Source organism: Caenorhabditis elegans, chromosome I (assembly GCF_000002985.6).
Source record: "Caenorhabditis elegans chromosome I".
In the NCBI taxonomy this organism is placed as follows: domain Eukaryota; kingdom Metazoa; phylum Nematoda; class Chromadorea; order Rhabditida; family Rhabditidae; genus Caenorhabditis; species Caenorhabditis elegans.
In genome coordinates, this window is record NC_003279.8 from 397488 (window position 1) to 425180 (window position 27693).

Sequence of the window (27693 nt, forward strand, 5' to 3'; positions counted from 1 at the left end):
ATTCTGAGAATGCGTACTGCACAATATATTTGACGCGTAAAATATCTCGTAGCGAAAACTACAATGGATTAAAATTTAATGAAATATCGTTATCACTATTCGAAAAGAATTTCATTATGAAGCCCGTAAATCGACACAAACTCTACTGTAGTCATTTAAAGAATTACTGTAGTTTTCGTTACGAGATATTTTGCGCGTTGTCCCCGTAATAGTTTAACTTTTACCACGTGGCCGCCAGAAGAAAAACTTCTGCTACCGGATTTCATTTCCTCGGCCACAAACCCTTTTGACCCCCGAAAAAGTACATAAAAACAATTCCGGGGACTGGGTCTCCAATCTCTCGCCCCCACTCACTAACAAGGGGGACACCCTCAGAAACGAATGCCGTCTAACCGTCTGCACCCTCTCTCTCGTCGCTCCAAATTCTTGGATCAATGCCAACTAACACGCAGTGTCCCCCCTCCTCCTTCATCCACCCAAATGTTTCATCACTTCCCGGCCACCGCAGGCTTCTCTCTCTTTCTCTAAATCTCTCATAAACTACTGTCTCTCTCTCTCTGCTTCTTTTGCTCAATTGTTCTTCTTCATCACTACTATTTGCTCAATTTTCGTAAATATTTTATTTTAAAATATCCCTTTTTCCTCCCCCCGCCTCTCTGCTTCTCGCTTGACGCGCCACATACACTAAAAAAACCGGTTTTTTCTATCTCTCTCCGCCCGATCATTGAATAGATAGTGTGTGCTGTACATCAAATTTCCATGGAAAAATCGCGCCGAAATTCCAGAAAATTCCACTTTTTCTAGAATTTTCAGCGATTTTTTTCGGTTTTTGAATTTAATACAAAGCGAAATTCCGTGAAAAATTAATTTTTCCTCAATTTTTGACGAATAAAAAATATTAGTATTGTTTTTTTTTCAAGAAAGTGTGATTTTTTCACAATTTTCTATGGTTTTTACGGAGAAAATCTTGAAATTCCACAGAAAAACTTGACAAGTCTTTGAAAATTAATAAAATTTCACCGTATCTGCCGATCGTTGCAAGACACACTCCACAAAAGAAGTCGTGCGCCTTTAAACTGTGTACGGTAACTATATTGATTTAATTTTTTTTTTCGATTTTGCGTCTATTTTTCCAATTTTTCTCTGATTTCGAACGATTTTTTGCATTTTACCTCAAAAAAATTAATTTATTTAGATGATAAAGTGGAAATTGCTGATTTTTTACAAAAAAACACTTAAAAAACGAGTTTTCTCATCAATTTCAGTTGTTTCTGGCATGGCTCATTGTTTATCGACACCTGCTTGTTTTTCTCCTCCTCTCCCATCAATTTTATGAGTTTTTCTTCGAAATTTCTCCATTTTTCCCGTTCAAAAACCGCCAAAATTCGCTTTTTTTTTTCCAGAATTCGCCTACTATAGCACTACTAGATGTGTTAATTTGGAATTATTTTTCAAAAAGAAATGTATCCGGACGGGCTAACTGAAAATGAGAAGCTCAAAGTGAAGGAGCTGTGCACTATGGTCAATATATCCGATGAGGATGCGATTAAATTGTTAAAAGGTGGATAATTAAGCTGAAAAGTGGAAAAAAAAATGCATTTTTTACCTAAAATTTACCTAAAAATTGGACCAAAACGTCATAAAAATACTGAAAAGTCAGAAAATTGTCTAAAAAAACTAATTTTCGCTAAATAATTCCAGAAAACGACTGGGACATTGCAATTTCATCGCGAAGAGTGTCGAAACAAGAGGATAAAACATTGGTTCCGGGCACTTCGAGAGGTAAATTTTTGAAAATTTTCAGAATCAAACTGAAAAATAGATATATTGTGTGAAAAAATCCATTTTCGCCGTAAGAAAAGTGAATTTTGAGCGGTTTTTCAAATTTTAAACTGAAAAAAAAAATCAATTTATCTGAAATTTTGCTCTTTTCGGCGGGTTTTTTCTCAAAATTTGATGAAAAAGTTCTAGAAAAACGACAAAAAAGCCTTTAAATGTACTTTTTTCTGCGATTTTTTATCTTAAATTTAAAATTTTGCGCGTCAAATCTGGTGTTTTGACTCCGCCCACTAAATTTAAACTTTTCGTGAAAAAAAAATGTTTTTCTCCGATTTTTAATTGTTAATTTAGGCAAAAAAATACAAAATTTGCCCAATTCACCTATTTTTTCCAAAAAATCACAAACTTTGCGCGTAAAATCGGGTGTTTATGCTCCGCCCACAAAAATTTCTTAGAATTCGATTTTCGGCGGATTTTTTCTCAAAATTTGATGAAAAATCTGAGAAAAACTACAAAAAATCTTTGAGCTTTACTTTTTCTCTGCGATTTTTATCTAAAATTTGAAGTTTTGCGCGTCAAATCTGGTGCCTTGGCTCCGCCCACAAAATTTGAAGTTTTCGTTTAAAAAAATGTTTTCACCACTTTTTCGCCGCTTTTTCGCCTGAAAAATCCCAATTTTTTTGCAGAAGAAATCGATTTGGATCGATTATCGAGTCGTCTACGTGTTCACGGATTAGCCTTCTATCTTCCAGATTTTGGAGGTTTTCCTAATGAATTTCGAACGTTTTTGGAGAAGGATTTGATAGAGACGCAGACACAGAAGAGACTGGAGGCGTCCAGTAAGTTGTTTTCTGGAAAAATTGAAAAAAAAATTGAATAAAAAAAATGATTTTTTTAATCGAAAAAAAAAGTTTTCAAAAATAAAATTGGAAAAGGTGAAAAAAATTGAACAATTAAAAAAGAGCGACAAATGAATAAAAAAAAACTTTTTTTTTTTCGAAAAAAAAGAAAACAAATGTTTTTTAATCGAAAAAATAAAAAACGAAAAAAAAAGGAAATTTTTTTTACAATTAGAAAAAAAAAATTAAAAATGTATTAAAAATTTTTTTTTTTGACATTTTCTTTCGCTTTTTAATAAGTTTTGACTAGCGGGCCCTGCGGGCCCGCCAGTTGCAGGGGGTGTAGGGCGAGTCCCCCAGTCGGGCGTAGGTTCTCGGCTTCGCCTCGAACCTGTCAGAGGATTCGCGACAATTGCAGTGAGTCAATGGGAGGAGGGGAGACCCACTCATATTTTATAAAATCGAACATTTCTATTTGAATCCCGAGCACTCACAAAAAAACGAAAAAGTTTGTCAGTTGGGGGAATCGAGCAAAAGAGCAAATTATTCACAGCCATACGCACTAACCACTCGGCCATGCGGGAGAGACCTGTCACAGAAATGTAGGGAAGGAAAATTTCTGGGGGGGGGGGGGGGGGGGGGAGTTGTCTTTCGATTCCGTTTTATTCAATAATGACAATTTGGGGAAAGACGTTTGAAAACCGTTTATCACTGATAAGTCAGCAGGAAAACAATTTTTTGAAATTTTTTTATAGCATTGTACTCATTATTTAATTCCCGAAAGAGAGCCGAAAAGTTGAAGGTGTTATCTTGTAAATTGGTTTATTTGAAGAAAAAACAAGTTTTGGCCTGAAAATTTTGAAAAAATAATATCTCTTGGCAGAGCATTGCTAATGCGACGAAACTCCAGCTTCCATTAGATAAAATCAAAAACTATGAATCAGAAATACATTCCGCAAAACTTTAGTGGAAAAAATGTTCAGGAGACCCAGGAAACCACTCCCCCCAGTACTAAATTTTTGAATTATTTTTTCTTGAAAAATTTTCCCACTGAACTTTTTACAAATTTTATATGTCTCGATGCGTCTTGATGAGACCTACACGTCAATTTTTGGAAAACTAAGAAAACTTGAAAACTGACCGAGTTATGATTGAAAAAGTAGATTAGCAAAGATGGGAAAGTGTGCAAAATTTGGCACTTATTCGTCTTGCTCGGCCGACTCATAGTACTTTTTCCAATTCTGAGTTAAAAATCGTGTTCAGCGTACTTTTGTACGTGGGATAAAGAAAAAAAATATCAAAAAAGATGAAGTAGAACTTGAGATAAAGACGAAAAACTACTTTTTCGGAAAAAATTTTTTTTTGGCAAAATGGCATTTTTTGGCCTTTTGTTTTATCACAACTTTTTGCCTTTTGCACTTATGAACTCAAACTTTCTTTCAAAAAATCCACCTCTCTGAGTAGTATCTTGCACATAAATTTGGAACAAAACCGAGCAAAACCCGAATTTTAATTCAATTAAAACATGGTTTTTTGGGGGTAAAAAAAGCAACAAAAAATTTTTTCAAACTGGGGAAAGCCGCCCTGAGCTCAGTTTTGCTCCAAACTTTGTGCAGTTTTTTGCTCCCCCGTGGGGTGAAATATTTCTAGTAAGCTGTCAAATATTACAAAATTCAGTCAAACGGCTCTGGAGTTATTAATGAAAACGCAGTGTGACATTTTTTCGCAAGCCAAAAAAAACGCGAAAAAACGCGAAAAAGGGGCGGAGTCTGTACACTCGGCATTTATTAGAGGCTGCTTGGCAGATTTTGAAATATCGGAAAAACTTTAAAAGTTCTTTTTTTTCCAGGACACCTAAACTGGTGGCATCAATTCGGCCAAAAACTCTACCCGCTATCAACTACTGGAGACGGAAATTGCCTTCTTCACGCCGCATCGTTAGGTAAATGGTTTTTCAGAGCGAAAAATCGGAAAATCGCTAAAAACTTACTATTTCCACTGAAAAAATTGTAGAGATCGCTCAAAATTTCACTATTTTCTGAACATTTTGATAAAAAACGACAAAACTATTTCAAAACGAGCCCCGAAAATTGTTTTTTTACTAAATTTTTTTTGGAGAAGTGCAAAAATTTAAATTTTTGAATTAAATCTTTAAATCTTCAACAAAATTTAATCGTAAATTTTCAGGTATGTGGGGAGTACATGATCGTCAGCTATCACTTCGTGAAACTCTCTACGAACTTCTTACAAATGGCGCCAGAAAAGAAGCAATCCGACGGCGATGGAAATGGGTTGAGAATCATATGAATCAGGTAATTGGCGAGAGAAGAATCTGTGAAAAATTTCTTAAAATTCGGTGAAAAATGATCAAAAATGAGCTGAAAACCGGTCACGTAGTTGAAATCCGCGGAATATGAAATTCCCAGAGGAAACAATTTTCGTGGATTTCAACTTCGCGAATTTTTCTCAAAAAGCTTGAGTAAAAACTCACGGAGTTGAAATCCGCAGAATTCGAAATTCCCAGAGGAAACAATTTTCGTGGATTTCAACTTCGCGAATTTTTCTCAAAAAGCTTGAGTAAAAACTCACGGAGTTGAAATCCGCGGAATTCGAAATTCCCAGAGAAAACAATTTTCGTAGATTTCAACTTCGCGAATTTTTCTCAAAAAGCTTGAGTAAAAACTCACGGAGTTGAAATTCGCGGAATTCGAAATTCCCAGAGAAAACAATTTTCGTAGATTTCAACTTTTCTAGATTTTTTGCCAATTTTTTATTACATGTTACAAAAAAACGGCTGTAAATACTCACGGAGTTGAAATCCGCGGAATTCGATTTTTGTAGATTTCATCTTTTCCAGAATTTTCCAACAAAAAAAACCGGAAAAAATTATCCGACACTCCATGGAATCTAGTTTTCGGAGATTTCAACATCGAGAACTTTTTTCGCACATTTTTTTGCATTTTTAAAAAATTTCACCAATTTTCCAATTAAAATTTTTTAAATTTCCAGAGTAACGGTCTCGCATTGACCCTCTCGGAAAATGAATGCTTGAGTAAAAACTCACGGAGTTGAAATCCGCGGAATTTGAAATTCCCAGAGAAAACAATTTTCGTAGATTTCAACTTCGCGGAGTTTTCTGTCAATTTTTTGAGATTTTTTCTCAAAAAGCTTGAGTAAATACTCACGTAGTTGAAATCCGCGGAATTCGAGATTCCAGGAAATTCGATTTTCGTAAATTTCATCTTTCCCAGAATTTTCCAATTAAAAAAAAACGGAAAAAATTATCCGACACTCCATGGAATTTAGTTTTCGGAGATTTCAACATCGAGAACTTTTCTCGTAGATTTTTTTGCATTTTTTAAAAATTTCACCAATTTTTCAATTAAAATTTTTTTAAAAAATTTTCAGAGTAACGGTCTCGCATTGACCCTGTCGGAAAATGAATGGGAACTCGAATGGGATGTTGTACTCGGATTATCATCTCCATTACCCCGTAAACAAGAGGATAATGGCTCAAATTCCACAGATCAAATCTACGAGAGTCTTGAGGCAATCCACGTGTTCGCGTTGGCTCATGTGCTCAAAAGACCAGTTGTGGTTGTATCGGATACGGTAGGGAATTTTAAAATTTTTTAATTCTTCAAAAATTTATTGAAGAGAACAGTAACAAAAAATTTGGTTACTTGTGAATTTTACAGAAATATAGAAAATTTTAATTTAAAAAAATTTCGAGATTGGTGAGAATCAAGGGTGTCAAGTCCCGTGTCCCGTTTGTCCCGTTGTCCCGTTTTTTGAGTGTTTTTACGGGAACGGGACGTCTTTTGTCCCGTTTTTGAGCGTTTTCACGGGAACGGGATGTCCCGTTGTCCCGTTTTTTGGGTGTTTTCGCGGGAACGGGACGTCCCGTTGTCCCGTTTTTAAAATTTTCACGGGAACGGGACATCCCGTTGTCCCGTTTTTGTCATTTTTACGGAACATTGACACCCTTGGTGAGAATAAAAAATCAATAATACACATAATTTTTGGAAGAAAAATCGATTTTAAAAATGAAGCTTAACATTTTTTTTCGAAAGAAAAAAAGTGTAAGAAGTTTATCAAAAAAAAAAACATTGAAAAAAATATCTTCAAAAATGTTCAATTTTGTTTTAAGGTGCAACTATTACAAGAGCACACAATTCTTAGAATACGTATTGCGCAACCTATTTGACGCGCGAAAACTACAGTAATACTTTAATTGTCTACTGTAGTGCTTGTGTCTCGATTTACGAGCTCGATTGATAGAATATTCAAATAATTTATTTATCGATTTAATATTCAAATTAGGCAAAAAATGAGAAAAAATATACATGTGAAAAAATTAATTTTAAAAATAGAGCCCGTAAATCGACACAGTAGTCATTTAAAGGATTACTGTAGTTTTCGCTGCGAGATATTTTGCGCGTCAAATTTGTTGCTTAATACGCATTCTTAGAATTTTGTGTTCACATAATACGGTTTTTCAAAAATTTTAAATCTTCATAAAATTCATCAATAATAACTAAAACTTAATCAAAAAAAAATTTAATTTTAGTGTAGTCATCAGAAAAAGTCCATCAAAAAAAGTCCATCAAAAAACCATCAAAAAAAGAAAATTGAAAAATTTGAATTAAAACATTTTTTTCGAATTTTTGAAAATAAAAGTGTTTGAATATTAAACGTAATTAAAAAAAAAGATTTTCCTTTTTTAGAAAAATCTATTCATATTAGAACAGTCGATTTTATAAAAGTATCGATTTTTTTATTAATTGGATTTTTTGTAAAATAATAATCGATTTTGAAAATAAATTGCTTAAAATATTGTATTTTTTGACAGAAAAAATGTAAAAAATTTATCAAAAATAAATAAAATTGCAAATAATTTTACCTACAAATTAATTGTTTATTAAATAAAGTTTAAATAAATTAGAACAGGAGTAAAACGAGTTTTCAAAATTATTCTTTAAAATCTCGGGTTCTTTTAATTCAAAAATTCTTTTAAAAAAAACTCAATAATTACGGATTTTTCAAAAATTCGAAAAATTCAGAAATTCAGAATTTGGATAACATAATTCTAGTTGACTTCCAAAAAAATGATATGTGACTTACTTAAGGTACAACTAACATTAATTTTCCAAAATTCTTATGGCTGCTTTAAAACACGCCAATGGGGTCATAATGACCGAATATTATGTTTAAAAAAATCAAAAAAAATTTTCTGATTTTATATGATTTTTTGAAAATTGGAAAAATCACAGTTTTAACCTAATTATTTTTGAATTTCTGCCAATTGGATTTGTTCGGTGCAGCGCGCTTGCATTATTTTTATTTATTTATTTTATTTATTCTCGTTATTTCACTGATTTTCTTCATTTTCTATGTTTTTTTTTCTCGGAAAATGAAAGAAATAAACAAGACAAATGCGAAATGTTTGTTAAAAAGTAATTGAAAATGCGTAAAACTGTGATATTCTGAGTTCCGACGACGAAGAGCCTGAAATTAGTATATTTTTCAGTTTCACTCATTTTCAATTACTTTTAAACAAACATTTCGCATTTTTCTTGTTTATTTCTTCCATTTTCTGAAGAAAAAACATAGAAAATGAAGAAAATCAGTGAAATAACGAGAAAAATATATATAATTCATTAAATAAAAATAATGCAAGCGCGCTCCACCGAACAAATCCAATTGGCAGAAATTCAAAAATAATTAGGTGAAAACTGTGATTTTTCCAATTTTCAAAAAATCATATAAAATCTAGAAAATTTTTTTGAATTTTTTTATCATAATATTCGGTTATTGTGGCCCCATGGGCGTGTTTTAAAACAATTTCCCCACTGAGCGTAGTCCACCTTTGAAATGTTCTCAAAAAATGAAAAAAAAACGAGTTATAAAAATTATTTTTTAAAAATCCAATATTTTAAATTAATTTTTTTTTGCAGATTCTGCGAAACGCGAAAGGCGAAGAACTGTCTCCAGTGGCTTTTGGTGGAATATATCTTCCATTAGAATGCCCACCATCACAATGTCATCGTTCACCACTTGTTTTATGCTATGATTCTGCTCATTTCTCACCACTTGTACTCATGAGAACAGAGACTAACAATAAACGTAAGCAATTTTTTTTTTGAGAAAAAATATTTTCAAAATCATTTTTTAACTGAATTTTCAAATTTCCCCCCCCCGTCCCCCCCATTTTTTTCGAAAAGTGAATTGGAATTTTCCTGAAATTTGCACAAATTTTTTTTTGAAAATTCAAATGTTCGTCAAATAATTATTTTATTCGAAAAATCGACATTTTTCCAAATTGTAATATTTTTATTCTAAAAATCCAAAATTTGATTTGGTAAAATTTCTGTCAACAATCAATTAAAAATCCAAAATTTTCAAAAAAATTGTGATTTTATTCGGGAAATTCGAAATTTCCTATTTAAAATTGGATAAATCTAAAAGTTTTCGATTTTATAATTTTTAGGAAAACAAGTTTTCAAATTTTTTTAATTATTAAAGTTTTTTTTTGCAATTTCACTAAATGAGCCAAATTTTAAAAGTGGAGCACCGAAATTTGAGACTTTGCTTTTTTAGACTCAAATTGGTCCAAAACTACCGAATTTTGTAATGATACATTCTGAAAATTTCTCAAAAAAAAGTTATGGCTGTTTAAAGTTCGGCAAAATAAGGCCCATTTTCAGCTAAAATCAAAATTTTTTCCAACTTCTAGGTGTCGCAACGTCTGGACCCTAATTTTTATTTATTCATCACTTTTTAATAAATATTGTGGCCTTTGATTGGGCGTTTAATCGTTGTTTTAAGTACATTTATGATCTTTGGAGTACAAATAAACGTTACATTTTGTACCCCAAAGACCATAAATGTATTTAAATCAACGATTAAACGCCCAATCAAAGACCACAATATTTATTAAAAAGTGTTGAATAAATAAAAATTAGGTTCCAGACGTTGCGACACCTAGAAGTTGGAAAAAATTTTGATTTTAGCTGAAAATGGGCCTTATTTTGCCGAACTTTGAACAGCCATAACTTTTTTTTGAAAAATTTTCAGAACGTTTCATTACGAAATTCGGTAGTTTTGGGCCAGTTGGGTCTAAAACAGCAAAGTCTCAAATTTCGGTACTCCACCTTTAAAGAATTCATATAATTTTCTAAAACAACATATTCTGATTTACAGAAATACATTTAATATCAATATGAATTATTTGAAAAATCAAAAAATTTATATTTATTTTCAGAAATAATTCCGATAATCGATGTGAACCGTAACCTGCTGCCTGTCCATTTTGCAGTTGATCCAGGAGAGTCATTCGATTGGTCCAAATTAGAAACAAATAGTAATACACAGACAACTACTGATATGTCACAAATTGATAAGCTTGCGTTGATTAGTCAATATATGGATATTATTAGGTAAGAAAATGAGAAAAAGGATTTTTTCAATTTTTTTTTCTAAAAAAAATATTCAAAATATCGTTAAAAAGCCAAAAATGTGTACGTTTTAATTTAAAAAATATTAAAATTTTTTTGTCCCAAAATTAAAATATCGAAATCAAAATGTTTCCGACATTTATATAGAAATTCTGGAAATTTTTTTAAAATCGAAATCATATTTTGAATGAAACTACAGAAAACAGCGCCAAAAAAGAAAAAAAATCGTTTTTTTTTTTCGAATCTTTCATTACAAATATTTGAAAAAACGATACAATTATGTTTCGCGAAAATTTTTTAAAAAAACTTTAAAAAATTATTAAAATCAGCTATTTAATCACAAATGAGAAATATATCGGAAATCTGGAAAAAATTAAAAAAATTTTTTGCGTATTTGTCTGAATTTATTTTACAAATACCAAAAAAAAATCAATTATTGTTGGAAAAAATTGAAATACAACGGAAATCGAATTATTTTTATTTAAAAAGAACGAAAAAAAATCCAGAAACCATCACAAAATTATTGGAAAACGAGAAAGCTGATTTTTCGCTAAAGTTCAAAAAAATTTACAAAAAAAGAAAAGTATTAAAATCGGTAATTTTCCCAGCTTGAAAAACTGAAAAATTCGAGTTTTCTAAAAAAAATTAAAAAAAAAAATCAAAATATTCCTCAATTTTGGAAAATTACGGAAAAAGTAGTTTTCTTTAGCTTTCGGCCAAAATTTTATCATAAAAATTTCCGGAATGCATAGTTTTAGAGAATAATTTTAAATTGAAACACTAAATTTTTTAAAAAACTTTTTTTTTTGAAAATCCCGGATTTAAAAAAAAATAAAATTTGAATTTCATATAAATATTTTGTTAGGAAAAATAGTTTCTAAACAAAAATTTGAAAAAAAAAATATTTTTTTTTTCATATTCTTTGAATAAAAAAAATCTGAATTTCGAAACATTTCAGATTAGACGTTCGTCGTGGCTCAATCCGTAGCTCGCGGAGAGTTCGAAGTGCTCACGCGCAACTTCTCACCGAATCTCGTGGTGAAAATGGGCAAAATTTGCCCCAAAAATCAATTAAACCAAGAGATTTAAGTGCACATTCTAGTGATGAACAACCATCAAATAATGCAAAAGGAATGACATTAGCATCAAGTGGAATTGGTTCTGGAAGACATGAGAAATGGAGATTAATCAATGAAATTCGGTAAGCATTTTTTTTTTGGATTTTTGGCCTGGAAAAAATTTTTCCAACAAAAACTTGAACAGAATTTTTGAAAAAAATGTTGGAAAATTAAAAAAAAATTTTTTAAAGTAATCAATTTTAATTTTAAAAATTAGAAACTTTTCAAATAAAACATTTTTATTTTTTCAAAAATTTTGAATTTCATTTTCAGAATAATCATTAATGAAAATTCAAAAAATTCAAACTACAATACTACGATAACAAAAAAAAATCAGAATGCGTACTACGCAACATATTTGACGCGCAAAATATCTCGTAGCGAAAACTACAGTAATCCTTTAAATGACTACTGTGTCGATTTACGGGCCTTGTTCTATTTTTGAAATTAATTCATTTTCGAATAGTGACAGCCATATTACATTTTTCTTCGCTTTTTTGTATTATTTTCTCTTTTTTTTTGCCTAATTTGAACATTCTATCAATCGAGCCCGTAAATCGACACAAGCGCTATAGTAGTCATTTAATGAATTACTGTAGTTTTCGCTACGAGATATTTTGCGCGTCAAGTATGTTGCGTAGTACGCATTCTCAAAATTTTGTGTTCCCGTAATATGGTAGTTTGAATTTTTTTAATTTTCATTAATGATTATTCTGAAAATGAAATTCTAAAGTTTTGAATAAATAAAAATGTTAAAAAATTTTTATTTGAAAAGTTCCTCATTTTTTCAAATTAAAATGGATTACTTTTAATTTCCAAAATTTGTTTACAAAAAATTCGTTTAAAAAAAAATTAAACTGTTAAATGTTAAACTTTTCAAAAAAAAAGTTCAAAATTTTTCTGTAAATTTTTAAAATGATACATGTAATTTAGATTATAATTTAAAAAAAAGACAAACATTTTTTGACGAAAAATATTAAAATTTTGTTAAAAAATGAAAGTTTTTAAAGCCTAAGCCTTAGCCTCAGCCTAAGCCCAAGCCAAAGCCCAAGCCTAAGCCTAAGTTTGGTACTGCAGTATTTAAAAAAAAAGTTTTTCCCCAAATTTCTTCTGTTTTCTTAAAATTCAAAACTGTTATTTGCAAAAAAAAATGTTTTTGCAAAATTTGAAATTTATTGAACTGAAAAAAATGTGAATTTTTTAATTGCCTTTGTCGCAGCGGCTGGAAACAATTTTTTTTTTGAAATCAATTTTAAGAATAAAAATTGATTATCTTGCGTTTTAAACTTGATTAGGGTATTTAAAAATCGATGGACGGCGAGTTTTGGTTCAAAAAAATTAAAAATCTCGCCGTCCATCGATTTTTAAATACCCTAATCAAGTTTAAAACGCAAAGTAATTAACTTGTATACTCGAAATTTGACGATGATTTCAAAAAAAAATTGTTTCCAGCCGCTGCGACATTGATAAGTTGGTCAAATTTCCGATTTTAACTAATTTTAGGCCATTTTTTGAGCCGTCATAACTTTTTTCTGAAAAGTTTTCAAGAAGTTTCATTATAAAATTCGGTGTTTTCAGACAATTTTGAGTCTAAGAAGCCAATAAAAAATTCGACTACACCACCTTTAAAGCTCAAAATAACGTCCAAAAATTCAATTTCCAGAACCCACGTGCTTCGAACTTTTCGTATTTCCTCATCAACACGTGGCAAAGAGAAACTAATCGATACGGACGATTGTATTGCAAGAATGAATTCGACGTGCGTTCTCGCATCGGAATTATTGCCAACTCATCACCAATACATGGACAAAATAATCAATGAATACATGAAAAGTGCGAAACAACGATTCCAACAGAATCAGCGAACACAATCGGATAGTCGGAAACGGATTAGTCGAAGTTTCAGTGCAAGCTCACTTATGCTCACGTGTATCGGTTGTGATTCGGTACGAGACCCACTTTTTGATGGAATTTCGAGAAAAAAGTTGAAAAAACGGAGAATTTGGCACAAGTAGCCTCAATATTTGAAAAAAAAAACCGAAAAAATGGATGAGGGGAAGCCAAAATACCAGAATTTACACCCAATTTTCAAAGTTTTATTGATTTTTTACAAAAATTTTCTCAGTTTTTCAGTAAATTTGCCAGATCTGACCATTTTTTAGGAAAACTGAAAATTTTCGGTGTTTTGCCAGAATAGCAACTTCCTGAAAATTTAGAACTAATTAATTTTTAATTTTTTGGGGGAATCATTTATTTCCTAACAGAATTTGATTTGAATTTCGAAAAAAACCGATTCTAAGCTTAAAAATTGACAAAAATAGCAATGAATGTCAAAAAAATTGCTAATACATAAAAATTGTTTGAAAAAATACAAAAATAACAATTTTTATTTAAACTTTAAAAATTTTTCAAATTTTAAAAATTGAAAAAATTAAAAAATTTTTAAATTAAAATTAAAACATTTTTTGTTAAAATTTGAAAAAAATTCAAAAAAAAAATTTACATTAAATTTTTTTTTTCAGGAATTCAAGCCGGCATCTCAAGTGACAAATATCATGTGTGATCAATGTTTTGCTTGGCAAAAAATGAGTGTTCTCACGTCGAATTGCGACCAATTTATGGGAAATTCTGGGCCACCGTGCAAAAGTTCAACACTTCCGTCATTTGGTAGTAATGATAGTAATCAGAATGATAAGGAAAATATTGTGGAGGTACTTAATGTGGTGCCTAAAGATGGAGCCAAGACACTTACCAGGTATGGTTGAAATTTTGAAAAAATTAGAATTTTCAACGAAAACAGAAATTATTTTAAAAATTTATTTTTAATTGAAAAATAAAAATTTCTCCCAAAAAATTTTCCCAAAAAAAGTGTTTATGTTATTTTTGAAAATTATAATTGAATTGATTTTAAAAATTACGAGAACACAAAATTTGGAGAATGCGTATTGCGCTACATATTTGACGCGCAAAATATCTCGTAGCGAAAACTACAGAAATTCTTTAAATGGCTACTGTAGCGCGCTAGTGTCGATTTACGGGCTCTATTAACGAAATGAATTAAAATCATTTAGTTATCGAATAATACAAAAATCATTTCATTTCGAAAATCAAGCTCGTAAATCGACACAAAAGCTACAGTAGTCCTTTAAAGGATTACTGTAGTTTTCGATCCGAGATATTTTGCGCGTAAAATATGTTGCGCAATACGCATTCTTTGAATTTTGGCTTCTCGTAATATACGAAGGTTGAAAATTTCAGATTTTTAACACAAAAACTTATGAAAATAAAATTTATGAAAAGTATAAAAAGTTGAGAAAACAGAAATTTTAATTTTTGCGAAATCTAGATGTCAATTTCTTCACAAAATTTTTCAAAAATCGATTTTTCTTTCGAAAATTTTTTTTTGTAATTATTTTAAATCAAAATTTGGCGATTTTCAAAATGTTTATTTTATATTTAATTTCTAAAATTAATTATTTTGATTAAAAAATATATAAATTCAATTTTCAGATTGTAAAATGAATTTTTTTGAGTTTGCCGTTGAAAAATAGAAAACAAATTATTTTTAATAACTGAAATAACTGAAAATGTTGTTTGAAAAATTACATTTTTCCAAAAAATCGAACATTTTTGACGCGCAAAAAAATTTGTAAAAAAAAATTTTCAACAGAAAAAACTGTAAAATAGGAAAAAAATTTACCTAAAAAGCGTATGTGCCTTTAAAATGTACAGTAACCCCAAAAAAATCGATTTTTTGCAGTATGCGAGCTGTGGAGGACGAAAACGGTGTGGTTCACTATTATATGGACGATGAAGTAGCGGATTCGTGATTCTATTATACTCATTTCTTTTTTTGAAAATATATTTACTAGAGACCAGTTTTCATTTGATTTTTATCGATTTTTTTTGGATTCCAAATTTTTGTTTTTTTTTTGTTGCTTTTTGTGTGTTTTTTGCCGTCTATCCTTCTTTCCTGCCAACGGGATTTTCTCTTCTTTTTTTTTTTTGAAAAACTCAATTTTCCCGCCTAGTATTGCTTTTTTCGAGATTTTTTCTTCCATTTTTCATATCCGCGCCAGCTTTTTCTCTCCCCTCCTTTTTTCACCCATATTTTCGAGCTTTTTTCTGTGATTTTTTTTTCACCCCCAAAATTTTTTGTACCAAAAAATTGATGCTTCTTTTTTTTCTCTTTATTTCCAACAAAATGCTTGGCCAAAGAAATAAACTCTTTTATAATTTATCATTCAAAAAATTTGAGACCAAATTGAAATCCACATCCAGCAACTGCAAAGTGTCATTTGACAATGCACAAATCGCATGGCACGCCCCGTTTTCGTCGATCACCCGGGAACGCGTATTCTGGGACCAAATGAGGAGGCGGTGGCGATCGGAGAAAATGAAGTATGGACCACATCTGGAAGACACACCTGATTTTACGCGCAAAAATTTAGAAATGTATCGATTTTTCGGTCAAAAATCAATATTTATCGATTTTCGGAGGGCACATGGGCTTCTGGCCTTCCTCATTGAATATTCGCGCTCCATTTACACTCGCCTGCCGGACAACGCGTGGAAAAGTGTGGTGTACTCCACACGGACAAATACATCAGTTTTACAACTAAAATCGAGCCGTGACGCGACACGCAACGCGCCGTAAATCTACACAAAATCTCTCCGACCCAAAATGGCCTAGTTCGGCAAACTCTGCCATTTCGATTTATGAGGGAAGCCAGAAATCCGTGAGGGCAAAGATTGAACAATCTGAGTTAAATCGTTTCCATACAAAATTTTTTGAAAATTTTATTCTGAAACTGTCTAAAACTCGAAAAGTTATCAATTTTCTGGTTAATTTCTGAGGAAATTCAAAAATTGATATTTTCGAAAAAAAAAATCGGAGCCAATACACATCATTTGACGCGCAAATGTTGAATTTTCAAATTTACGAGAACCCACGGGATTCTGGCTTCCCTCATAAATCGAAATGGCAGAGTTTGCCGAACTAGGCCATTTTGTGTCGGAGAGATTTTGTGTAGATTTACGGCGCGTTGTGTGTCACGTCGCGGCTCGTTTTCAGTTGTAAAATTGATGTATTTGCCCGTGTGGAGTACACGGCACTTTTCCACGCGTTGTCCGGCATTTGTCAATGGAGCGCGAAAATTCAATGAGAAAGGCCAGAACCCCGTGAGAATCCTAAAATTCTGAGAATGCGTATTGTGCATCATATCTGACGCGCAAAATATCTCAAAGCGAAAACTAGAGTAATTCAATAAATCACTACTGTAGTGCTTGTGTCGATTTACGGGCTTTCGAAGAAGTTACTTTTTTAGTTTCTTCGTATTATTTTTTTTCATTTTTTGTCTAATTTTAATATTCTATCGATAAATGAATGGGTTTTTATTTATTTTTATTATCGAGCCCGTAAATCGACACCAGTGCTACAGTAGTTTTCACTACGAGATATTTTGCGCAATATATTTATAAAAGTTGACTAGCGGGCCCTGCGGGCCCGCCAGTTGTAGGGGTGTAAGGCGAGTCCCCTTGCCGGGCGTAGGTTCTCGACTTCGCCTCGAACCTGTTAGAGGGTTTGTGAAAATTTCAGTAGGTCAATGGGAGTCTTCTTGTTTTTTGAGTTCGGTTTGACCAAAAACAGATGCACCCGATGAATCAGTTAAAGCTGAGTTTTGATTGATTGAAGTTTGAGGAGGCTTTATATTAGGGGAGACGTACCCATATTTTGTATAAAATTGAGTATTTCTATTCGAATCCCGATTACTCACAAAAAAACAAAAAAAATTGACACTTGGTAGAATTGAACCAACTACCAAAATTTCTGCAGTCATACGCACTAACCACACGGCCATGCGGGAGACACCTCAAACTGGGATGTAGGGAAGAAAATTTTCTGGAGGAAGTCGTCTTTCGATTCCGCTTTCTTCAATTATTACTATTTGGGGAAGACGTTCGAAAACCGTTTATCACTGATAAGTCAGCGGAAAACCTAATTTTTGAAAATTTTATCACAGGATTGTACTCATTATTGAATTCCCGAAAAGGAGACGTACAGTTGAGGGTTATATCTTGTACACAGACAGATGTATAGAATAAAACAAGTTTTGGCCTGAAAATTAAAAAAAATAATATCTCTTGGCAGAGCATTGCTAACGCGACGAAACTTCATCTTCCATTAAATAAAATCAAAAACTATGAATTAAAAATACATTCCGCGAAACTTTAGTGGAAAAAATGTTCAGGGGACCCAGGAAACCACTCCCCCCAGTAAAAAATTTTTGAATTATTTTTTTCTTGAAAAATTTTCCCACTGAACTTTTTACAAATTTTATATGTCTCGATGCGTCTTGATGAGACCTACACGTCATTTTTTAGAAAACTAAGAAAACTTGAAAACTGACCGAGTTATGATTGAAAAAGTAGATTAGCAAAGATGGGAAAGTGTGCAAAATTTGGCACTTATTCGTCTTGCTCGGCCGACTCATAGTACTTTTTCCAATTCTGAGTTAAAAATCGTGTTCAGCGTACTTTTGTACGTGGGATAAAGAAAAAAAATATCAAAAAAGATGAAGTAGAACTTGAGATAAAGACGAAAAACTACTTTTTCGGAAAAAAAAATTTTTTGGCAAAATGTCATTTTTTGGCCTTTTGTTTTATCACAACTTTTTTCCATTTGCACTTATGAACTCAAACTTTTTTTCAAAAAATCAGTCTCTCTGAGTAGTATCTTGCACATGAGTTTGAAACAAAACAGAGCAAAACCCAAATTTTAATTCAATTAAAACATGCTTTTTTGGGGGTAAAAAGAGCAACAAAAAATTTTTTCAAACTGGGGAAAGCCGTCCTGGGCTCAATTTTGCTCCGAACTTAGTGCCGTTTTCTGCTCCACTGTGGGGCAAAATATTTCTAGTAGGATTTCAAATATTAGAGCATGAAGTCACACGGTTCAGGAGTTGTGAATGAAAACGAAGTGGGACATTTTTTCGCAAGCCAAAAAAAACGCGAAAAAACGCGAAAAAGGGGCGGAGTCTGTACACTCGGCATTTATTAGAGGCTGCTTGGCAGAAAATTATCAATTATGTATATGTATAAGAATTATATTCGAATTTCACGCGTAAGTTCCAAATTTAGCAGCATAGCCGCCTGAAGTTCGAAATTTAAAATAAAAAAACCGAAAAGTACCTGACAGCCAACGTGGCAACAAATGGAATCTCATCGACAAGTCCTTCAGAATTGAATACTGCAGCATTTGACGTATGATAAATGACTGCCACGAATTGATTTTCAAATAATATTTTATTGATTGACGTGGCAGTTTGGTGGCTGAGCGGTTTGTAGTCCAATGTTGGTAGAGTTAATAGGTAAAGACCACCCGTCTCGGTTGCCACACACGCTTCTTCGCCGCTTCTGGAAAATTTGGTTTTGAATTTCTAGGCCATTGGGTTAGGCTTCGTTTTTGAAATGGGTTAGAAATGTAGAAAATGGAAATTCTAGGCCATCAATTTTCCTTTTGCATGTGTGTAGGAAATTGGCTAACATTCTAGAAAATCGATAATTTTATAGAAAGTGAAATTTTCGCAAAATCAATAATTCGATAAAAATCGATAAACTTTGATAGAATTTTGTTCATCAAAAACCGATAATGTCCGAAAAATTTCAGAAAATTAGATTTTTTTAACAGTCCGTTCATTTCGTGGCCTAGAAACTTATTTCTAGGCCATGGAAGAGTTTTTCCAAGATTCACGGCCACACGTACACTTGCATGCTAACAATTGCGACAGGCTTATTAGAAGTCGAAGATCTTCGAATTTTTCGCGACAGATCCGACACTGTGAGCTTTGTCCCGCCGAGTTTTTCGAGTCCTGATGTTCCGATTTGCCATAAAATTATATTACCATCGTCGGAGCCTGATAAGAGCCCGTGACGACACATTTCTAGGCAAGTTACTGCTCCGTCGGTTATCTGGAATAGAGAACATTTGGAACTTGTCGATTTTCAGAAACATTTTACTGTACTTTTTTATGGGCAAAACATTGTTTTTTTTAATTAAACAAAACTACTGATAATTGTAAAAAGATCAATTTTTTAGTGTTTGAAGATCATTTTTGAGTTCTCTAGCTACAAAATAAACAATTTTAGAGGAGTTGCAAAATTGTGAATTTTAAAAATAAATTGCACAATTTTGCCACTTTTTAATGGTTTTTGATGGATTAAACCTAGATTTTCTGAATTCAGCATACATGAATTACCGCTTTTTGACAAAATTAGACAACTTTTTATTTTTGTCCAATTTTTTTCAGCCATCTAATGACTGTCCTTTTTTTTGGGCAAAAAAATAAATTTCCTAAAAGCGTTCGAAACTACTATATTTTGAAATATTTTGAAATAGGACATTTTTTTAGGGCTCGGAGATCAATTTTAAGTTCTCTAGCTACAAAATGCGGAAAAAAATGTAAAAAAGTTTGGTACTTGTGTATTATACCCCCGCCATTTTAAAAATTAATAAAATTTCCATCAATTTATTTATTTAAATTAAACGTGATACCATTTTTCCTTGTTAGGCTTAGGAATGGTTTTTTCCTAAGCCTGAAATTCCACACGTTTTTATTTAATGAGTTAAAAAATTAACTTTTAAAATGGCGGGGGTGTAATACACAAGTACCAAAAGTTTCTAGGCCCCATTTGCTGGGCCACAATTTATAGGCTACAGTTTCTAGGACACATTTTCCTGGGAACATTTTCTAGGCCACATTTTTTAGGCCACATTTTCTTAGCCAAAAATGTACTCACAAACTTAGCAACGTGGCAACAATTTCAAAAAAAACCTCATACCTTCTTCTCGAAAATTATTTTATCTTTCGAACACATTGAGATATTTCCAGAAACGTCGCCGAGAATAAATTGGGTCGATGAGTAGAAAACTGCAGAAATTGCACAAACCGGTAGAGGAATCGAGAAGCTCTGAAATTATTCTTCATTAATTTTTTCATGCAATTTTAATCTCGGACCAATCAGCGTTTTGCCACGTCTTTTTTTTTTCGAACCAATCAGAGGAGTGGGCGTGGCTAGATGCTGATTGGTCAGTTTCAAATTTTTTACAAAATATGACCTACCGTAGAAGAAGAGCACAAAAGTGCTCTCGCCTGATGGGAACAGAAAGTTTCATGAGAGATACCGCCGAACAGAATTAACGTTTTTCGTGAAGAGCTTGAAATCATTAGAATGATATTTTCATTTCGGGTCTGAAATAATTCAATTTTAAAGGTACACGCCACCACCGTATCCTACTTCCACATGGTACTTCTGCACAGTTTCCAGCGCAACTTTATCGAATTTGTGAAATTCCAAAAGCCTGTCGTAGTTCACCTTAGAATCGTCACGCACGAAATCGTAAAGGAGGTTCAGAACCTAAAAGTTTGAAAAATATGTCCTAGGAAATCAAACTGTGAATTTCTAGGCCACATGATGGAAATTCGTATGAAAATTGCGACGAGCCCTAACATGTGGCCTATTAATTGTGGCCTAGAATCTGCTGCCTACAAGTTGTGGCCTAGAAAAAATGTTTCCTAGAAATTGTGACCATGGCCTAGAAATTTTGGCCTAAAACATCCGACATAGAAATTGTATGGCCTAGAAAGTGTGGGGGCAAAAGTTTTTAATTTTCAATTCGGTTTTTTTTTTCACAAAATGGAGAATTTTTTGATTTTTATGTCTGAAATTGAATGGGAAACGTGGAAATATTGCTAATAACCAACCTCTTTGCTAATTGTAATATCCTTTTTCACATTCTCGCCGACACCATTATCCACAGAATCCGTCTGAACTTCTTTATTTTCTTGAAAATTTGCCACGCATTCCACGTCTTTTTTATTTGTCTCTATCGTCTGCGTCTCCGACGTCTTATACACTATTTCTCCCTGAAGGCGGATAGGTTTTCTCCACGTGAACTGGAATAGTGTGACGTCTTCCATTATTAGCTGAAAATTTGAGTTAAAACTGCTCTATCACACTAAACACGACGACACTCGTGGCCGCGGAAATTAGAAAACTCGGCCACGTAACTTGGTTAAATTAATGAAAATATTATAAAAAACTTTCGAAAATTTGAAACATTTTAACTTTTTTTAAAAAAAAACACATGCAAATGTTCCTAAACTGGCTAAATAAACAACGCACATCCCCGGCGGAGCTCTGGTTTTCCATGGCAACCGAGAATGCGTGCGGGCCAACGGGGAGAATGTGGAGTACGTAGAGACGCAGACAGTTGTATAAAAGGGGCGGCAACTTGAAAAAATAAATTTCTAGAGATTAATCCGTGCAAAGTTGTTTTTAATTACCGATGACCGAGTATGTGATTTTTCTAGGCCACGGAACCAAATTACGGCGGAGTTCCGTTGAAAATATCGCTTAATTGTTTTGTTTTTTCTACCAAATTAACTGACTGAAAATCCAGTTTTTTTTTTCTGAAATTAGGTTCTTTCAAAAATCACCTGAGTGTTCCTTGATTTGTTTTCGTAACTTTTTTCTCTCCAACTATTACACTACGGGTGTTTTGACAACACAATGGAAAACATGTCTGTTCAGTTTAAAGACTGACAAGAGTCTCGTAGTCTCTCGCGGACTAGCTTACGGCCCTTGTGGTCTAGAATATTGAAAAACTTAGTTTCAGTATTGTGGCCGCGAAATTTGAAAACTCGGCCATCGATTTTTTTTCCCACACCATGGGGCAATATTCACTAGACCATTCATTGTAACAAATATTTCAAAACTAAGAATTAAAAAAACTCCTACGCAATTTCCCCAGTCACTTGGCGGCTCTCACGCTCCCTATTTCAGATGTTAACCTCATTTGAATAAATTGCTTCTCCCATGTGTTTTTGGATGGGATACTCCATCTTTTTCAACCAATTTTTTCTCCTTACTTTTGTTTTTAACGGCTTTTTTTCATATTTCTGATTGAGAATAGGTCAAGTGATGACGTAATAGAGCGCGTGGAAGAGGAGTGACGTCACACGTGGCCTAGGAATCTCTGCGACCACCACATGAAAAACGTTTTATTTTCTAGGCATCCCTACCTACCCGTGTTTTGTCTCTATTTTGACAATTTTTTGCAAGTAAATTCCCGGCTGAAACAAGGTCACCGCAACACAAAATAGGTGAAGGGATGATCTCTTTTTTTCCAGAGTCAGTCAACATACATAAATTATGTGTGTCTCTTCCATTTTCCTGTCGTCAATTTGTTCACTATTCGCTTCACTAATTCCTGCTTTGCATTTTAATGTCCGTGCCCTCTCACTGGAACTGACATTTCACACAATGTTTTTTTCGGTGGAAAAAAGTTTTCTAGATTTTGATATTTGCTGGAAATTTGGAAAATTTAGCGACTTGACCGTGCAAAAATTTTGGTGGCCGAGTTTTCTCTTTGCGCGGCCACGTTGTAATAGTTGCCAGGTGTCGCAAGTTTTTAAAATGACCGAGTTTTCTCTATTCACGACCAGATCTCTCATTATAGCCGACTTCCGACTTGCGTAAAAGTGCGACGTGGCCGAGAAAAATTTCAGTGGCCGAGTTTTCACGCGAAATCACATTTTTTTAGTTTTTTGGTACGTGGCCTAGTTTTTTAAAACCATTGTTTATCTCCACCCAATCTAAAAAAATTTCTGCGGATTTTTAAACCATGGCCGTAAAAAAAAGCCACTCTCATATATTTTTTCGACACCTTTCGGTTTTAGAAATATATTTTTAAAAATAAAATAAATGGCTTTGAAATCCAAATAGAAATAATTTTCCAAAAAAAGTGGAAAATTTTCTAGGCCACTTGAAATTTTTTCCGAGATCTTTTTTGGGAAAGGAATTTGTGGCCTAAAAAACAAAAACTCGGCCACTATTTTTTGACCATTTTTTCCATGTGACGTCACTTGTGACTTACAATTCCTTTTCTCAATTTCTTATGAGAAATCGCTTTTTTTAAGACTTTTTGTGATTTTGTTGCATTTTCTCCCAGTCGGAGATTACGCCACGTGGAAATAGTAAACTCGGCCACACTCTTATAATTTTTTGGCGTCTTTTGGGAAAAGTAACAAGTTCAAACAATGTAAATTACATAGCCTAGACTTAGCTGACCAAGGCTTGTTTGAAATATTTTTGTGGCCTAGAAAAATAAATATTCGGCCATTACTTTTTCTTCTCATTTTTGTCAGAAGACGTCACTGAAAACCTAGAAATCTCTCTTCCAGGGCTGCAAATGAGTATATCCTCCATACCTTCGTCACCGTCAATATCGGGATCTTCCACGTCATCGACCGCGCCGAACATTTCATTTTGCTATACATGGACCACTAAGGTAAGCGGCCTAGAAAAATAGAAAGTTCGGCCAGCTCTTAAAAAATCGATTAATGATAATTTTCAGTTAAAAACGCGAAAAACTGCGGACGGCGAGGCGACGATTTTATCGATTTCTCCGAAATTCGCGACAGTCCACCAACTTATTTCGTTTCAATGGAATATTCGAATTCATGCCACTTCTGAAATGGTAAGGCTTGTTTTTTTTTGAGGTAGGCAGGCACGAAAGCGTCTGCTTGCTTTTCGAAAACACGTGGCCGCGGACTGAAAAACTCGGCCACCAAAAATCTGAAACTGTGAGTCGCCCTGACAGAATTTTTTATTTTCTCGGCCAAACAGCAAAAGCCGACAAGTGAAGTTAAAAAGGGAGGAGCATTTTTTTAAATAAAAAACTAGACTCCTAATGACCTCAAAAATATCATATTTTTAAATGTAAGAGTCGGCCACGTCCGCGGTCGATTTACACAGTGTCGCGGCTCGGTTTTCATTAATTGAGCACTGAGAAGTTTCACTTCTCCAATTTCAATTTTCAGAACGAAGAAGACGAAGAAGTGGACTACGTGGCAGTTGACCTTTACCTGGTAGATGGTCCTGTAAATGAGGTGAACGTTATGGCCGAGGTGGGGGCTCTAGAGAAAACATCCACAGCAACGTTGGGAAGCCTTCCCGCAGGTCAGAAAGAAGCAAAGACTATAAAAATGCAAAAGGGCTCTGGTTGTGAGATAACGGATGCAGATCGAGAATGTGTGTCGAAGTATTTGAAAGAGAACGTGGAGAATATCATCAAAATCTCCATAATTATAAATATGGAGACACGACTTTTCGAACCATCAACCTATTTGGATGCAATATCTCCAACTCCTCGAGCATCATTTCTAACGGCAAATTACAATGCGAGAGTTAACAGTAAGGTATGGAAAAGGCGATCACGGAAAAGGAATGGAAGAATCGAGCGAAGAGTGTTAAGTGATAAAGAGAAGACGAAGTATGAGAGTAAAGTACAAATGATATTGGATGAGGAACGGGAGAAGCTGTGTGATAAACGAGAGATGTTGAAGGAGGATGATGGTGGATCGAGAAGAGCTTCGTTGATTTCTCAGTTCAGGGAGAATCAACATGAATCTGTGTTGGATGATCATATGTTCAAGAGGGTAAGGTTTTTATTTTTAATGCCTAAAACTTTGAGATTGAGGCAGTTCAATAGGCTATATACATATAAGTGTGGACCCAACAAGTTTGTTACATGAAGTATTTTTTCCAGATCCTCGTTAGCTGCTGTGAATCTTGCGAGCAACGTCGTCTATCGTTCATGTGTGACAGTCGAACCGAGGATGATTCTGAAGGGGAAGATTGTGAAGACAATGAAGAAGATGATGGAGAAGGTGGCTCCGATGATGAGGAAGACGATGGAGAGGAGCCTCATTTTGAATGTGATAAGAGTGATAAGGAGCATGTCCACGATGTAGGTCTCCTTTAAAATATCGTCCATAAAAGCTTAATTTTTTAGATGCTAGCAAATCTATACTTCAACAAAGTAGTCCTTCCCGAAATGGAATATGTCGAGGATTTTGTGGATTTCCTGATTGATGCGGAGCTCAATGACTTGCCAGTTCTCAAAAGAGCTTGTGAGAGGTATTTGTGCAGTGAGCTGAATTCGGTAGGCTTCTGTTCAAAAAAATATAAAAATCTAATCGAAATATTTTCTAGAAAAAAGACATTGGAACTTGTCTCCTGTTGGATTTGCTTTTCAACTCGATTGTATTCAACTTGCCTGTTATGAAGTCGATGACCTTGACGGAGTTGGCGAATCGAACGCACGAGTTTGTGGATGCTGACACACTTTTGGATCAGGAAGAGTTTAAGTGAGTAGGGTGTGCGGCAAATTTGCCGAATTTGCCGAGCACGGCAAATTTCAAAAAAGTAGATTTGCCGAATTAGCCGAGCTCGGCAAATTTCGAAAAACTTATTCATAAACCAGCAGTGTGTAAAGAATTCAGTAGTTTTGGTGCTCCAAAAACATTAAAAAATATCAAATTTTTTCGAGTTTGTCAAGCACGGCAAATTTGCCGAATTTGTCGTGTTCGGCAAATATTGGAAAAATAGATTTGCCGAATTTGCCGAGTTCGGCAAATTTTGAGATTTGCCGCACACCCCTGGTGTGCACCGTTAAAAATTCTTTTTTTCCAAAAATCTAAAACTTGAGGTTAATAATGTGACCGAAAAACTGAAAAAAAAAAGAATTTGCCGCTGCAAAACCATAATCCGCCAAAAGTTTTCTTTGTTTTTTTTTCGAATTGCAGGGTTTCCGAATCTGTCAAAATTGGAAACACGACAGTTTGCCGAAAAAATTTAATTTTTGAGTGAACTGTTGATGCGAAATTCATTAAATACGATTTCAAAAAGCTCGGTCACGTATTTGTAATTTTAGAGTGGGATTAGCTATTTAAAAATTACATTTGTAATTTCCAGAAACCTGGATAAAAGAATGCGAACGCTTGCCGATCGGAATCTCGTGGAGCTCATCGAGCAATGTGTTACGTTTCGTGACCAAAAAGCAAGAGTTCGCGTTTTGCCGACCGCCGAATCATTTGATATTTCGTTCGACTTAACTAATCAATAATATTATCGTGTTACTTTTTTCCTCTGTTTTCTTTCTCATTTTTAAAAATGAATGCTTTTTTCTTTTTTTTTACCCGATTTTCCACACGACTAACTCCAAAATCAGCCGCGCCTTTTTGTCTTTTATCCCTGCTTTTCCACACATTTATCAAATAAAGAGTGCAACGAAGTGCAAAATGGGAAGTAGTAGTGCTGCAATCTCATTTAGAGTACACTTTTGGAGCTCTTTTCTCCAGATATATTATATGCTGTAGATGGAAACTTTTCCAGTTTATATATAATATTTTTCATTTTCCATATTGCCCTTCACTGCTCATCATCCAATGGGGTGCATCTAATTACGGCAAAGCTTCGCGGATGGGGCGAGTAATGAGCAAAAGAGCACAAGGATGGGGCTCTTTTGTTCCTCATTTTCATTGCTTTTTGATTTCATTTCCTTTTCAACATGTTTCCATTTTCGAAATTAATCGGCTTTTCTGACCCAGGACTCACGGGAGATGAAAATTAATCTTTAAGAATTGTGCTTTGAAAAACAATATCATACACTTTTCAAACTTCATTTCTCCGTTGTTCCCAGTAAATTCCAAGCTGTCATCCATCAACTCTCTGATAAAAAATAATCATTTGGTCCGTCCGTCGCGAAAATGAAGTGAAAAAAGTTAATCCCGGCATGTTGAAATACACATTTCGTCGCGTGGAGTATAGTTATGCTTCGATTTCTCAAGAGGATTCTTCTTTCCCCCTTTTCATATTTTTTCGGGCAAAGAAGAAATCTCTGTCACCCCCCGACTAAAAAACGCTAAAAATTCAGCGTTCATTGTTCGGTTTTCCGTTTCAAAAAGAAAAAAGTGTGTCAAAAACTCAAAAAGTCACCGCCTAAAGTTAGTTAGCACCTTTTTCCATTGTGAAGATTTTCTTTCCTTCAATACAACTACTACAGTTTGTTTCCTGTGTGTCGTCCTATTGTTGTGGGTGTAATTGTTCGATAGAGCGCGCTTTACAAAATCTCTCGAATTAATTGAAAGTAGTGTGTTGTAGAGACCTTGACTCCTTTGTCAACACTGTAATTAGGAAGGAGTACACCGCCGGGCGGGTGAGAACAGTTATTATAACGATAGTGGTTTGTTATTGTTTGTTATTAATAGGTTAGTTGTCTACTTTAAACGTTTTTTGTTTGAAAAATTTCTGTTAATTAAAAAATACATAATTTATAAAAATGATGAGTTTTTTTTTCAAATTTCTCAAAAACCGAACCCATGGGGTTTTTTGAGAAAAAATAAGAAAATTTTTCTAGTTATTCAAAAAATCTATACATTTTAATATCTGTAAATTGTAAATTTGGAAGACAAAATTTTGACAATGCGTATTGAATTTGAGTTTATTTAACTTAAAGAAGAGAAATAGACAAATAAATAATTATATATATTGCGCAACATATTTGAATAATACATTTATTTTTCGTAATATTTATTTTGAAAAATGATTGAAAATAAAACTCGAAGAAAACTATATTTAAAAATGTCGGTGCTT

General features: G+C 33.5%; 3 protein-coding genes across 4 annotated transcripts; 2 read left to right on the top strand and 1 right to left on the bottom strand.

Moving 5' to 3' along the window:
- The first annotated feature begins 1403 nt into the window (after window positions 1-1403).
- otub-2 (ubiquitinyl hydrolase 1) lies at window positions 1404-15432 on the top strand. 2 transcript variants are annotated; one of them, NM_058329.7, is made up of 12 exons: window positions 1404-1561; window positions 1702-1782; window positions 2466-2618; window positions 4468-4560; window positions 4806-4930; window positions 6027-6230; window positions 8576-8744; window positions 9883-10057; window positions 11034-11276; window positions 12857-13139; window positions 13716-13948; window positions 14954-15432. In NM_058329.7, the coding sequence occupies exons 1-12, from the start codon at window positions 1462-1464 to the stop codon at window positions 15021-15023; spliced, it is 1929 nt and encodes a 642-aa protein (NP_490730.2). In that variant the 5' UTR covers window positions 1404-1461; the 3' UTR covers window positions 15024-15432. The 2 variants fall into 2 exon arrangements, with proteins under 2 accessions (NP_490730.2, NP_001293262.1); NM_001306333.3 differs by lacking the exons at window positions 1404-1561; window positions 1702-1782; window positions 2466-2618; window positions 4468-4560 and having other exon boundaries at window positions 4804-4930; window positions 14954-15420.
- Y50C1A.2 (WD_REPEATS_REGION domain-containing protein) lies at window positions 15373-21190 on the bottom strand. The gene is made up of 7 exons (NM_001377897.1): window positions 20958-21190; window positions 20491-20610; window positions 20316-20444; window positions 20035-20163; window positions 18959-19164; window positions 18385-18609; window positions 15373-15607 (listed from the first exon to the last, which is right to left on the bottom strand). Exons 1-7 carry the CDS (start codon window positions 21171-21173, stop codon window positions 15424-15426), a joined length of 1209 nt encoding a protein of 402 aa, NP_001364694.1. The 5' UTR covers window positions 21174-21190; the 3' UTR covers window positions 15373-15423.
- A 2244-nt stretch (window positions 21191-23434) lies between these two features.
- Window positions 23435-26226, top strand: C07F11.2 (BTB domain-containing protein). The gene is made up of 7 exons (NM_058331.5): window positions 23435-23545; window positions 23612-23734; window positions 24078-24695; window positions 24806-25006; window positions 25052-25201; window positions 25252-25406; window positions 26014-26226. Exons 1-7 carry the CDS (start codon window positions 23447-23449, stop codon window positions 26162-26164), a joined length of 1497 nt encoding a protein of 498 aa, NP_490732.2. The 5' UTR covers window positions 23435-23446; the 3' UTR covers window positions 26165-26226.
- The last annotated feature ends 1467 nt before the right edge of the window (window positions 26227-27693 follow it).

Bases quoted from the DNA above. Each gene is read 5' to 3' on its own strand.
- otub-2 (NM_058329.7), top strand. From the start codon at position 1,462: ATGTATCCGGACGGGCTAACTGAAAATGAGAAGCTCAAAGTGAAGGAG. The intron at 1,783-2,465 runs GTAAATTTTTGA...ATTTTTTTGCAG, and splicing joins GGTTCCGGGCACTTCGAGAG to AAGAAATCGATTTGGATCGA. The intron at 6,231-8,575 runs GTAGGGAATTTT...TTTTTTTTGCAG, and splicing joins TTGTGGTTGTATCGGATACG to ATTCTGCGAAACGCGAAAGG.
- Y50C1A.2 (NM_001377897.1), bottom strand. From the start codon at position 21,173: ATGGAAGACGTCACACTATTCCAGTTCACGTGGAGAAAACCTATCCGC. The intron at 20,445-20,490 runs GTAGGATACGGT...GAATTATTTCAG, and splicing joins TGCAGAAGTACCATGTGGAA to ACCCGAAATGAAAATATCAT. The intron at 18,610-18,958 runs GTACGTGTGGCC...CAAATTTTCCAG, and splicing joins GCAATTGTTAGCATGCAAGT to AAGCGGCGAAGAAGCGTGTG.
- C07F11.2 (NM_058331.5), top strand. From the start codon at position 23,447: ATGAGTATATCCTCCATACCTTCGTCACCGTCAATATCGGGATCTTCC. The intron at 23,735-24,077 runs GTAAGGCTTGTT...TTCAATTTTCAG, and splicing joins TTCATGCCACTTCTGAAATG to AACGAAGAAGACGAAGAAGT. The intron at 25,202-25,251 runs GTAGGCTTCTGT...AATATTTTCTAG, and splicing joins TGTGCAGTGAGCTGAATTCG to AAAAAAGACATTGGAACTTG.